Raw genomic sequence first — 14035 nt, forward strand, 5'->3', positions numbered from 1 at the left:
CCTTCAAAGATCATCTAGTCCAACCCAAGAGAAGACTGCAGCTGCCAAAAGATGCAAACAGCTCATGGCAGATAACTGAATACCAAGGAAGTCCATAAATCAGTCAGACTTGGCAGGCACACATGGAAACCCTAAAAAAGGCTACCCTCCAGGAACACTACACACAAGTCAAAAGAGATGCACTGTGGCCAGTAAAGATTTCACCTCCCACACACATTCCTGTCCCATAGGCAAAGGAGCGAGGAGCTGCTGTCTTCTAACGCAAAATAACAAAAGGATACACAGAAAAGACCTCTTATTGAAACTCATACACTTGCAGAACCCCAGTACAGAGCTACAATTCAGCCCAAGTGGGTTTGAAACCCTGCATATCAAATTGGGTGCAAGATACAGAACTATAAAATGGTGTAGCATCACCTACCCACATCATCAGTGAAAAGATTCACAGAACCCACCACCAAAGCACATCAGGTACTTAAAAAACAATCCCAAAGAGAAAAAACATGTTTACCTGCTTTTTGCATACAGCTTTTGATGTTCCTATGAGGTGAATGCTTCTCATTTTCTGTTCTGCTTACATCACATGCTGCCACTGTTCCTCCCATTATGCAGACTGAAGCACACCACACCTTATCTGCATGGGTTTTCCTTTTCTAACTGGTTAGTTCCCATCCCTATTTTATAGCATCTCTAACTAAGATCTCAGTAATTCTTTGGCACCTGAATAATAGGTAACTCAAAGACTCTGGGATTCTTATCTAGGTTTGAATTTGTCTCCCCACTCCTATCTTCAATTCAGTAAAATAAGAGAGACAGGCTTGTGCATGAATACTCATTTTAAAACAGTAGAGCATACAAGTGTAAATATTCTATATGAAAGTCTACCTCTTCCAAAAAGTAGCTTTGTACCTTGAATTTATATTGCTTCAGCAAGCTATGGCTGTTCTCATTAGTGTATCTTGCTCTTGACAACTGCACATTCTCCTCATTATATTTTTTGTGGGATCGGCTTACCTCCTGAGCAAAGTTGTTCTCCAGCTTGGCCCTGTCTTGGAACAAGATCACATCTGCCAGACATACTTCAAAAGGAACCATTATTACAACATTAAATATATGCTATGTGGGCCTCATACTAGGAAACATTATCTGCAATCACACAACTATTTCTCTGTGTTACCATCTTCCCCAGGTGCTGGTCCTCTTTTATCTGAGACAGCTTCTCTGAAGGCAACTCTTCTGGTGCAGACCCAGGCCATGGGTTGGTGGCCCCAGCAATTAGACAGGATAATTGACTACCTGTGTGACCCTGAAACAGTGAGGAGGGGCAGAGCAAGCAGAAGCTGTGTGAGGGTAGAACCCAATGTCTGCATGGAGAAAGGGTGGTTTGCAGGTATTAGGAGGGGCTGTAAAGGTTTAAACCCCAAATAGTTGGAAGGGAGAAAAAGGGGAGGATAAGCTAGGAGAAGCAAAGAAACAAGGAAGAGTCACATACTGAGTCACAACTCACATACCTCAAAGGCGCCGTTAAACCATGTGATTTGTATCCACAGCTTCCTAAAACCATTCGTAAAATATCACTAGCTGCTCCCACACCCAGCGCTCTGGCACTACACCAATCCTTTCCATACCCACCTATAGGTCCTGAAATTTCCGGACTCCTCCTAGCTGTTACCCTGATGCCAGGTTGTCCTGAACTGGTTCTATTCCACAGGATCCTGAAGAACACATTGCAGTATTTCCTAGTCCTGCCTAGTATTTCCTAGTCAAGACATTGGTCCAAAATGCTCTGCTTTATGAAACAAGCAAAAAGGATGATAGAGATTTTAGATTCTTGAATCTGGTCCTAATTAGACAGATGATGCAATGTAGACATTAACAAGTGCACCGCTTTGCTCACAAAGTGACTTAATAATTAGGTTTTCACTGCATACACAGGCAGCTTTACATGTTCCGTTCTAAAATCAATTAGGTAACTGACTAATTTCATCACATGTTTGGGTGGGGTTTTTTTGTTTTTGTTTGTTTTGTTTTTGCTGGGTTTTTTTTTTCATTAACAGAACTAAATGTTAACTACAATATCTTACTACCACTACCCAACTCTTGCATGTCATTAATGGAAAAATAAAAGAGATTGAATACATCAACTGTTCTAGGTTAAATAATTTAATCACTTCAGACAATAGCTTAATCAATGAGATAAAAAACATAGAAGAAATGTATGCCATGCTTTGATTGCATATCATGTCCAGATTTTGTAATGACTTGAGGTAAGGGTCCCGTTCGTGGCAGCTAATAATGTGGAATGACCTGCTCACTTGAAGCAATTTTGTGCTGGATTCATAATCACAAACAGTAGGTCCCTAGCAGGGGACAGACAGACATTGCAAAGATCTAAGGAGTTGAGCCCATTTGCTTTAAGGTAGTAGAGAATAGTAGGTCTTTTTTGCCTGCCATCTGAAAGCTAACTTTATTTCCCTTATGAGTGGGTAACAAAGGTTTCCTGTCATAAATGAGCCAAGCAAACCAAGAGACCTGCAGAACTGAAAAGCCATCTGTGACATTGTATAGACACATATAACTGCAATCACTATCTAACATGAAAGTGATAAGAAAAACCCTTCTTGGGTGTTTACAAAATGGATACAAGTTGATAGGCCTATAGAATGAGCCATCACAGGAGACCTTCTTCACTTTCTAATGACTCCTGCCCCCAAAGGTCTTCCTTAGTCCAAAGATCTCTCTGTGAGGTTTGTTCCTTTTGAAGCAGATATTTTTCACACTTTTCTGTGTTTTCCTCCTACTGTGCACAATCTGGCAATAACCACAGTCTTCTCTCTGCATCATTTGGCCCATGATACTAACTCACAAATGAAATCCTAGTATTGCTGATGTAGTGGTGAAAGTTTTGCCACTGAAAGAGTTCTGCATTTAAGGCAGACTGTTCTTGTATTCAGAAGCCTTGGTCCTTTTTATTATTTAAATTATGCGTCACTTAGTGAAGGACACAGTCTTCTCCCTTCCATCAAACTGCATGACTGAAACCTCATTAAAAGGCAACTCCCCTTTCAAAGACTGCAAGAAGAAATCAGCCAGATACACTCCTAAGAAGACTTCAGGTTGCATTTCAGAAAACTGTTCTAGCTATCTAACAGTCAGGAAAGTGAAACACGAGATGAGGCAAGCTATAGAGGGTGAGCATCCACTTCACGCTCTATATTTTTAAGGTTTGAGAAACAGGTTAGACAGGTATTGGGACTCAGTTAAGTTTCATGAGCACTCTTCCAGCTCCTCATTTCTGTGATTCAGGCACGTGGCTCACTATTTTGATTAAAAAACTTTGTAAGTTTGAGCCTACTGGATAAAGACAGTTTGCTGTATCAGAATAGAATGGGGTAAGGAAAAAAAATAACAATCTAAGGCTGTGTCATCTTCACCGCAGTGCAAATAATGTTGGTTCTAAAGATCATTCTTTTTTCAGTATAATTTCTCATTTTATGACTATAAATAAAACAATATTCACATAGTATTTATAACTGATTTTCAGACTGAAGGAGAAAAATACATCCAAAAAGAAAACATCAGTTCTGCAACTAAAGAAAAATATCTCTGTTTAATGAAAGTTCCAACAGTACCTCTTTAAATCCAATTAAGAGGTCTGCTGTCCTGGGGCTTAATGAGAGAAATGTTCTATTTTAAGAGTCTTGTGGAAACTTTACCAAGACCTTGAGTGTTCACTAGTAGAAAATATTAACCATATAGGCAAAAGAGGACCCAATTAAAGACACTGCATAAGAGGTACAAGCATATACAAAAGAAAAAAATAATTCTTAATTTTCCATTTTGCAGTAAGTTGGTATCCTAGAAATAGTTTCTGTGTTACAAACACTACTATAAGTACCATAAGCACAGTGGGAAAGAGGAGTGCCATGTGCATGTCCAAGGTGGATTTATGTAAGTTCCTTGACTTGCAATTAAGGTAAAGAAAACTGTCTAGAATACACAAGATTTACTAACTGTTCATATCCTAAATGACACTCAGTATTCCAGGGACTGTATCTACAGTGGTTAGAACATGAATGGGATTTCTGTCTTAGTTCCTTAAACTCTAATACTTGGCTTCAGACTCTTTTGCTATACTGCTTCCAGAATGAATCAGAGCAGTGCCTTTTCTCTTTTAATACTTCATTTAATATCCTCCACTTCAGATTGTTTATTCTTCCATTCTTACTTCTCAGCTTATTCTCTCTAGGTGATATCGTGAATCTTGCCTTATGTTTGTAAATTAAATGTTGGATACTACCAACTTCTTTTAGGATTAGGCTATTCTATACTTAACTGACACCGTTAGCCAAAAGAGGTTTCTGTCATCAGCTTGCAAACTGGCCCATACAGCTGGGCAGGTTCTGATGTTCTGTTTGCAAACCAAGAGCAATAGATTTTCTGGACACTGAAGAAAAAAAAAAAGAAAAGAAAAGAAAAAGAAAAAGATGCAGTCAAGTTTAAGGTTCCCTACCCAGAAGTAATGGATCTTGACATTTGCCAGCAGCCTGAAATCAACTTAAACTCAAGTCAAATTAAGGCAAATGTAAAATAAACCGTTTATTGGCAGAAGCTAAAGAGATAAGAGAGTTACAAATTTACAGAAAAAAAAAAAAAAAGATGAAAAGAAAGCTTTCTACTTCACTCAGCTCTACAGGTTCACATGGAACCCACTGTTCAGAGCTCAAGTCCCAGCATCTAGTTGCTTAGCACAAGCAAAGGAAATAATATTTTTAGACAGAACAAGACTTGATTTGGGATTCTTTACTTTCTGCTTCTCCCCAGCCCCTCAGTTCTTCTCTTTCAAATCTTCTTTTTCCCATCACTTCTTCCTTCAAGGATGTTCTTTGATCTCCCACCCTCTGGCTGCTCCCATCTGGTTTGGAAACACTGGTGTCCCCTGGGCATGCTTAGATGTGATTATCTCTTGCCCAAATGGCAACAGTCAGAGAGTGACAGCTGTGGCGTTTGACAGAACGCTCGCCCCTTGTGAAGCAAAAGGCCAGTTCTGGGCCCTTTCAAATCCTCGTGTGAATCTTCTTCATGTTATTAACTTTTATTCCTTTATACACAGGCAACCTTGCTCATCACACTTAATAGTCGTCCTGCAGGGATTAATGTGTGCATCATACATACACCCAGATTTCATTTGGGAACAGACATAACCATAACCAGTCACTTCAAGTTTATATTGGACCTCTATTGGCTGCTCCCTAAGCCAATATTTGAGGTATAATCTGAGATATTTTTAAACAATAATTCTGCTCATTACAAAGAGAATTATCATAGTGTACCTAGCCACCTGTTCTAACGATTTTACATCTCAGTGCCAAAGAACCAGCTGGCATTTCTAAAGCTCAGGTTAGTAAGGACAACTTTCTCCTGAGAGAACGTCCCTAAAATTTGGAAGTTATCAGTACAGTCACATACCAAGTTTTCCTCGGCACCACCTTCTCTCCAGGAGAAATAATCCCGGGAACTTCCGGAAGTGTAACAATAATGACCCATTTTTCATGTGGAAGTAAATCCTCCATTGTCATAGAGTGACTACTGTAGTAGTCTGCCTTTATAATTAATATCACACATAAAGGAGAACTGAGATGGTCTTTAAAAAATCCCTGCAGAAATTTTAATTAGCTGGAGCTGAAATGGAAGAAAAATAATTGTAACAGCTAGAAGCTTTCCACTTCCATCACTGTTAGGTTGAAAGGGGCTACCAACAATACAGGAAGAAAAACTCTACAATGAAAAATAAAATTAAAAAATAAAATAAAATAAAATAAAATAAAATAAAATAAAATAAAATACTGTAATAAATCCAACCTGAGTGAATACGTGTATAAGAATCCACAACAGAAAAAAAAAAGCTCCTCATCCTCTTGGGCACACCTTATCAACCACCACTGTAAAATCATTAGAAAATGGAAAGGATTCTGTGCAATGAAAAGTAAAACTAATTGAGGAACTGGAGAGATCAGTTTATAATTTGAGCATGAGGAACTGAGGCAAAAGCCACTGTTGTTCAGTGAGAACATGTCTTAAAAGGAACGACAAAAAATTATTTGTGCTTTGCTTGCTATCATCCTGTGCTGGCAGCATACACAAGTGTTAGTAGCAACCAAAGGTGAGGATAAACATTAACTATAAATACCAACCTGAGTATGTGAGAGCTTTATTAAAATAAAATGCTGTCAAGTTTTGGATGATTCAGAAGAAAAAGAAATGGCAACTTTGTTCATTAAAAACAGTCTCAAAATGTAAATAAACAATGTGGCAGTGTGCTTACCGGTTAGACCCAACTGCGGGACTGGGAGACAGTGTAAGAAATCTGTTCCAAATTTTCTACATGATCCAGGCCATGCCATTTAGCTCCTGTTTGTTTATCCATCTGTATCATGGGTGTAAGGAAAGTTATTTCCCAGATGGCAGCATGGTGAAACTTAATTGATGTTTGTAAACTTCTGGCGGAGTCCCTGATGAGAGGTGAGCACAAAGTAATATCAGATTCACCTTCTGGGAGCTCCTACATTTATTTCATAAATGCAATAAAGATAAATTGAGGGTTACATGAAGAGAAATATTAAAAATCTGCTGTAATAATTGGTGAGTTCAAAATGCACATTCTTGTTCACAGAATACTAAGCAGTACTTGTACATGAGTATAGATCAGACTTGGGTAATGGCTGATTTATATAGTGAAGATGAATGCGTATTGTGTCCTCAGAAGAAAGTTCAAACAACTTTCCCCTGCTCTGATTTCACTGAAATCACCAGAAAGGCTTCAAACAGAAAAAAAAAAAAAAGAAAAAGAAAAAAAAATTAAAAACGGAATTTGGGATTTTGTGGCTACGATATTTTACGTTACCTTCATAGACTACATTTCTGGGGAACCGCAAATTGCAGCAGCTCTCCATTTTCTAGCTCTAAAAAAGGACATGTGAACTGGCACCATGGGCCCAAACTCAGAAAGCGTTTTCTCCAGAATGCTGTCTCCAGCAGCGAGCAGCACCATATGCTGCTATATGATGTTCTCTCCCTACTCCACAGATTAGATATTAGAGGGATTCTGGCTTACTTTCAACCCTTTTTCTGTTTTAAACTGTTTTAAGTCTGACTACTCTTGTTATCCATAGAAAATCCTATCCTACTCACTTCTTAGTGACAATGTCATTCTAAAGCAGGTTTCTACAGCTGAATGAAACCTTGGGCAGAAAATCATAATCATATTACTTTCCCTCTTTTTTTTTTGTCATGGATTGTTTAACTGCTCTCTAGTAGTACAGATGGCAGAAGATGGTAAATTTTAAAAAATGTGGTCCAGTAGAAGCTGGGAGACACTAATCAACGGGATAAAGGGGCAACTCTAAAATAAAATTTAAAAATAGTTTAAAAAATATCTCTTAGGACAAACTAGATTTGTGCTCTGAGATGTCTGAGTCCTAGACAGGGACAGTAATGCCTCATTGGTGAATCCCATGGGAGCCCAATGCAAGTGAAGTACGGAAATGCTGTGAGACCACAGGCACTATTACAGAATTTGGACTTCATGTGTCTCTCATCTTAGTGGCTTGAGCAAGAAGGGAGGGAGAGGAAGAAGGCTAAGGATATTTTACAGCTATGTATTTTTATAGATCTGCACCTAAAACAAGACAAAAACCCAACAAGTCAGCTTCATGAATTATCTTTGTCAACTTGATGTCTTGCAGTGTCACCTACTACAGTGAAAAACACCTGTTCATGAAATTTGATAAAGACACCTAATTGAAAAAAATAGCAAAAAAATGACTAAAATAGCCTTTTAGTTTTCCCAAATAAGAAACAGCTTCAAGGAATCCCAAGACCTCTGGGTTGTTGTGGGGTTTGTTTGTTTTGGAAATGGTGGGTTTGGTTGCTCCAATGAATGCAAATACACGCATTTGACACATTGACATCTTTGGGTTTGTCTTTCTTGCTGCAAAGTGTGAGTGTTCCCACATCCCCTTGCTATTCGATTACTTATTAAGTTGAGAAAAAAGGCTCCATTTCCCCCAGGCTGATCCTGCATGCGCCAAAATAAGGTGTTCCGTTTGCATGGATACAGCTATGCAGTTGGATGATCCGCCTCTTTCCTACTTTTTCTTCACATTCTTTCACAAAGATAAACAGAAACAATCCTCATAGCAAAAGTTTAATTATGCTTATTCACAACACCGCCCCTTCCTGTTGAAAGGGCTAGTTCTTTTCTTTGACCTGTTATTTCAAACTTTATGCAAAATCAGGCAGATGCTTCCACTTGATCTGAACCTGACTTATACTTTCAAAAATTCTGCTGCCATAGTCAGATTTCATAAAATGAAAACCAAAATTTGGGGATCATGAAAAGACTAACTCTACGCAGAAAGCTACCATCCATGTGCCTGTTCTCAACTGGATGCAGCAGCTCTAGAACGTAAAGATATGCTGTTCCCCCTTACACCTTTCTAAAGAACAGAGACCGAGAGAGACATTTTCTAGATCTAGTGTCATGCACTCAGAGTAAAGATGGTTTAAATTCATGGCACTGGTCCATAAGGTTTTATAATGCTGAGTGTGGACATCTTTGTTTCCACAGTATATCTTGCTTTCCTGCTGCCTTCTTTTCCTAAAATCATTGAGGCACGAATCAAATAGAGCTGTTAAGACCTGACAATAAATACATTTACAGTTAAACAATAGTGTTAAAACTTTTAGATTTTGAATATTTTTAATTTATCAAATGAACATTAAAAATAAATCTTTCATCAGATAGCTGCTAAGCCTGAAGAAAACACAATCTTGCTGCCGAAAGAGTAGAAACTTGGCTAAGAAAATTGTTTGCTGCAAATTATTTATGTATCTGCAGACACACTAAATATTTGCCCCAATTCACTGGAGAATCTCCTTGCACCTGAGGGAAGCTTCTACTGTAGATATTAAATAAGTATTAATCCCTGCTTTGCCTCTAATTAAATGTCATCTAAGTTATCTTATGTGCATTAAGGGCAAAGTATGATACAGTTTTGACTTCAGATAATTAGACACTATCCTTTAATTATGCCTCAATATAGACTTTGGTTCAGAAATCTCATGGTACTGTTGATGTTTCTGTCTCCCTGATCTGTCCTGGAGAAAGAGAATAATGTGAGCTCTAGAAATGTTATTCGTAACATTGGGCGGGAGGGGCAGAATTTTGAACCTTTATTTTATAAAATATTATCTTATGCAAATATCCCAAGACAGTGTGCATCTTCAAAAGCTTTATACATAAACTCTGCTGGAAGCAAAATGTAAGAGTCTTTCTGTTACATTTTTTAAAACATTTAGTGAGAGCGCTTCTGTAAGTATCCCAGAGCTGATTACTTTTAATAATTAACATCATAGAAATGAGACTAATTAACCTTGTATTCAACTATATCTACTACTAATTACCTTGATGTTTTATTTCTAATAGCCTTTTGGCTGACCAATTATTCCATGTTAATGATGTTCCCAAATTTTAACTTTTCACAAAATACATCCTATTATCCTCTCAGAAAGAACTGAGCTTAATTTTCTTCCAAGTTTGGTCTGTCAAATGACATTGACTCTTATCTATAAAGTTCCATACCTGACCTGCAGGTCATGCTACTCTCATTTCAAAATCAAAGAAATACCAGAAAGTAGGTTCATGCACGGTTCGGTAATTTCTAAACAGATGCAAGTGTGATCATGTTTTATCATCCTCTTTGCACCTTTACTGTTGTGAATGTTCTTAGACCATGACCCATCTATATCTTTTTGAAGGGAAGGATTAAAGGCCTCTCCTATTCATATAGGTCCTTTATGTCATCCTTACCACCCCAGCTACCCTGACTTATGTTCAGTTCCTGAAGGGAATGTGACTGTCAGCAACCAACACACTTTCATGTAATTTTGCATATAATTTTAAATCAAATAATAAATTTCTAGATCTACTAGCACTCAGCTCTGGCAAAGCAAGCTTTGCAAATTTAAGCAGGAGGCCAGATATATGCCATTGTCTAGGAAGTTCTCTCCACGCTGTTTGTGAGGAGACTGTTTATTTAGATTTCATGCTTTGTTTTACTGTTGTTCTCTTCCAATTTCTCCCCTTTCCCTCATTAAACTTAATGAATGCATCCATCCAGGAAATTTTAACAACATAATATACAGTAACTTCATTCCATAAAGCGGGTTACTTTCCATGTTCAGGAAATTATCATATATTAGTGGTCTTAGATCACTACATAGCAGCTCCTGAATTGAGATCTATTTGCACTGCCACTCTCCAACAACAACAGGCTACTGTAACTGTACACACCACCTTGTGAAATATGACACTGGCAATTCTCAACTTAAATACCCAGAAACAGTAAATTAACTGAAGCTTAACCTTAATTTTAAGATTCCAGAGAGTCCTAAAATTCACCATTTTCTATTTTAAGCTAAAAGTTAACTGAAAATCTTTATATCTAATAAGAGTTGAGTTCGTGGAGCGGGGGGAGAGCTGCTAAGACTCAAGTCATCTTTGAAAAGAAAGATAATTCTTACTCTCCTTATACAATGTAAAAGTAAAAAACTTCTGCCTGTGTCAGCAAATAAAACATCCCCTTTAACACCAAATGTTGGCAATAAGATGAAAATAGAATCATTCTTTTCTGTATTAGTGGATCTTGTTCTTTGGAGTCTATAAGTATCATTTTAGATTTTTACCAACAATCTCATAACTGTGCATGAAAGTTTATAGCTCACAAACAAAACACAACAGGGACATTCTATGACTGTTCTGAATCCTATGGCACAAACCACCACCCGCCATCTAAATTTGAGAAACCTTTCTCTTAGATGGCGTTGTGTTATAACAACAGTAGAAAACTCCATTATGTCTGCCTAATGAATGAAAACCTACAAGGCTGATCCAAAATGCACTAGGTTCAGTGAGACTTTTTGTGTATTGCTCAAGCCTTTTGCCAACCTGCAATGTCCACCATCAGGTGACAGATATAATCATTTGCATTACACCTGCCAATAAAAGATAACAAACTAGGCATGCAGCAAACTAAGGAATTAAAATTATTGCAGTCTGCCACTACCTGGTTTGCCTGGGTGCAGTGATTTCTTATATCACTAAATTGTAGGTGTGAAAATGCCTGTGGACAACAGCAGGGCACATGAGTGAAAAGCCACTTTCTGTTCTGACAATGAACTAGACTTTTCAGCTATTTTATAGATATATTTTGTCAACTCATATGGAGCCTTAGTTATGGGTGACATTTGCTCAGTTTTTGTAAAACTGTATTGCAGGCATGAAAAGCAAACTTGTGAGCAGCACTACAAACTCACAACCAACCTGAAGCTATGTCACGTATGTTGAAACCTATACCTATTTATGTATGTGCATTTCATGGCATTAACAGTGGATGAACAAATAGAAACCGCTTCTTTTCCATGCTGTTTCAGCTTGGTTGGCTCCTCATCCAATGCTTTGGAACATTAAAAACACAGCAAAAATGAACAGGCTTGGGCTAAACCTAAATACTGTAAGCATCACAGCAACAAATTTATTCAGCATTTACTTCTGACAGGCAGCATCAATAACCAAAGCTGCACGCTTTAACTCTTTAAAACATGTTACCTCAAATGCTTGAGGTGACCCCATAATCCACCTCCTTCAAAAAAAAAAAAAAAAAGAAAGAGTTGATTATGTGAAACAAGTCAAGCCAGTTCCCCACATAAAAAGTTCCTCTTCACAAAGACGTTACCAAAAGTGGCACTAGTAAGCAATGTCAAGGAATGGAACTCCTCCATGTTAGGTATGAAAAAAACATCAGCAGGACACTGTTAGAAAGTTTAAAAGGCTTTAACAAGTACCATAATGTGTCTCTTCTGTACCTAAATAAACAACTGAAGCAATCAGAGTGGTTAATCAAATAGTATGCATAAGCCCCATTGTTAATTTTTCTTATTTAACACTCTCAGTCATATTGAAGTCAAATCTCTAATATCTGATTATGACTCTCAGCTGCTACTCTACTGCATGTGCTCTACAATGAGCACTTGAATGCAGCTGTTATTAATAACTAAGCTGTCGTGCTTTGGCCCAGCAAGTTGTTACAACCGGCATTTCCATCACTCTAACACTTTCTGTATAACCAGACCGACACAGATATTTGAGCATTTCAGACTCACCTTTTTTTTCCTGAGTTACTCTCAGTTTATCAAAAATTTCAGTGGTATTTCCATCAACTTCCTGTAAAAAAAAAAAAAAAAGACATAAATTTTGAGAAATATTGAAATATCCTTCAGTACATAAGAAAAATCTGCAGTGATACTAATTGGCAACATGTCTGATCAGCATTTAAAATACTCCAATACTTTTTACTCCATTAACCTTGACATAAATTATAGTAAGTAGTTCCTGTGTGACAGGAGTTTTAATTTAGCACTACATCTCAAGTTACACAAGTCTTTGAGTCTGACATAGAGCCTCACTTCTTGCCAATTCTCATACTCTGAGGGAAACCTATCAGACAGTAAAACCAGGTCTTACCTTGTAAACAAGAAAGGGTGTTCATAGCATTGCTTTTGCTAAACCAACCGCTTTGATACAAATGACTTGATTTAGTCTTTCAGCATACATGTCCATTTCTGGCTTTTATATTGAGTTGCCAGACAAAACTCTGCATGGAAAAAGCTTTGTACTTTACATTTCACTAACATTTGAAATGATGCCTGCTCTTTTGGCTACTAACACAAAGCTTTAGACTTCAGAGTGTACAGCAGAATATCATCTGAACCAAAGATCGTTTTATTCAAACTATTACTTTTCTTCTCTCAAGACATCTGTTAGTCCCTGTGTTTTACAGAAGTTTTTCCAAGTTCTTCTTGCTGAGCTATTCCATGGATTTTTATATGTTGGAGTTATCTACCATAGGCTCTTTTAGCTCATTCCAGTGCCTGCAGTATAGTTGAAGGCAGGGAGCTTTTGCAGCTTTGATTTACGTATTTATATCGAAGTACCATAATAGCTCTCCACAGTAGTTAAAAAAAAAAAAAAAAAAGGAGGTGGAAATATACCTGGTATCTTTCAACTTGCTAGCTGACCAAGCACAACAGGCCTAATCTGGAACTTGTTGAAGCCAAAAAGAAGCTTTCTAGTGATTTGGGATTAGACTTAGTGAAAGTAATTCATGTATAAACTAGTTTGCCTTATGCCTGAACCACAGGCATAAGGTTCTGAGGAAATAATTTACTTTTATTTGGCCTTGGAGAAACGTGTTTGATGAGTTAATTTTCATAGTTTCAGCCTGAAAAGGCAGTAACAGATCAGTTAAATTGTCACACAACATTCCAGCAAAAGCAAATGCATCTGACCAACTTATCCTTTTAAAAGTGCAATCTGTGTGGGAAAGAACACGTTGTACTTATGTAGCATTATGAAATCGTGTTTTTAAAAGAATATGGAAATGCACTAGTTGTTTAATTAGATTGCTCTTCTTAAATGATAATAGGCTTGCCCTTTCAAATGAGGGATTTTAAATTCTGAATTGCTGTTACAAATAGTAATAAAAACTCAGTGAACACACACAAGCATTCAGCCAAAGTACGCTTGGAGGGCCAACTCTCCAATGGCGTGGAGGGGTCACTCCATTTTCCCTGACGACTTCTTAGGGACTATCAGAGGTTTCTCTACCTTGGTGATGTGGCTGTCTCCTGCTGGAACAACTATACAATATTGCCATCTGCTGACTGTCCTTTTTCATTACAGTACAGACAAAGCCCACCCCACTCCCTGCCCCCCAAAAAACACTCTAGAAAACAGCAATTTATATTTAAAGACCTTCTGAATATTCATATTTGTTTTAAAAAAGCAAAGAGAGGAAAATCTCAGAGTGGCTATTTTTTCAGAGGACTAGATTTCATATACTCATTTGTTATAATGCTGTGGGAGCATATCTTAAGAAAGTGTACACAGGAACATTTCCAAAAGCACGTGGAGCCC

The 14035-nt window shown here is 37.6% G+C and overlaps 1 protein-coding gene across 1 annotated transcript in view; it reads right to left on the minus strand.

The window, feature by feature from the left end:
* C3H6orf118 (chromosome 3 C6orf118 homolog) overlaps nucleotides 1–14035 on the minus strand; it is a 70321-nt gene that overhangs the window by 31399 nt on the left and 24887 nt on the right. Inside the window, 3 exon segments of the mRNA XM_065631499.1 lie at nucleotides 11417–11516; nucleotides 12223–12283; nucleotides 13287–13340. Of these exon segments, the coding sequence (XP_065487571.1) occupies nucleotides 11417–11516; nucleotides 12223–12283; nucleotides 13287–13340 (215 nt within the window).

This window comes from Caloenas nicobarica, chromosome 3 (genome assembly GCF_036013445.1).
Source record: "Caloenas nicobarica isolate bCalNic1 chromosome 3, bCalNic1.hap1, whole genome shotgun sequence".
NCBI lineage: Eukaryota > Metazoa > Chordata > Aves > Columbiformes > Columbidae > Caloenas > Caloenas nicobarica.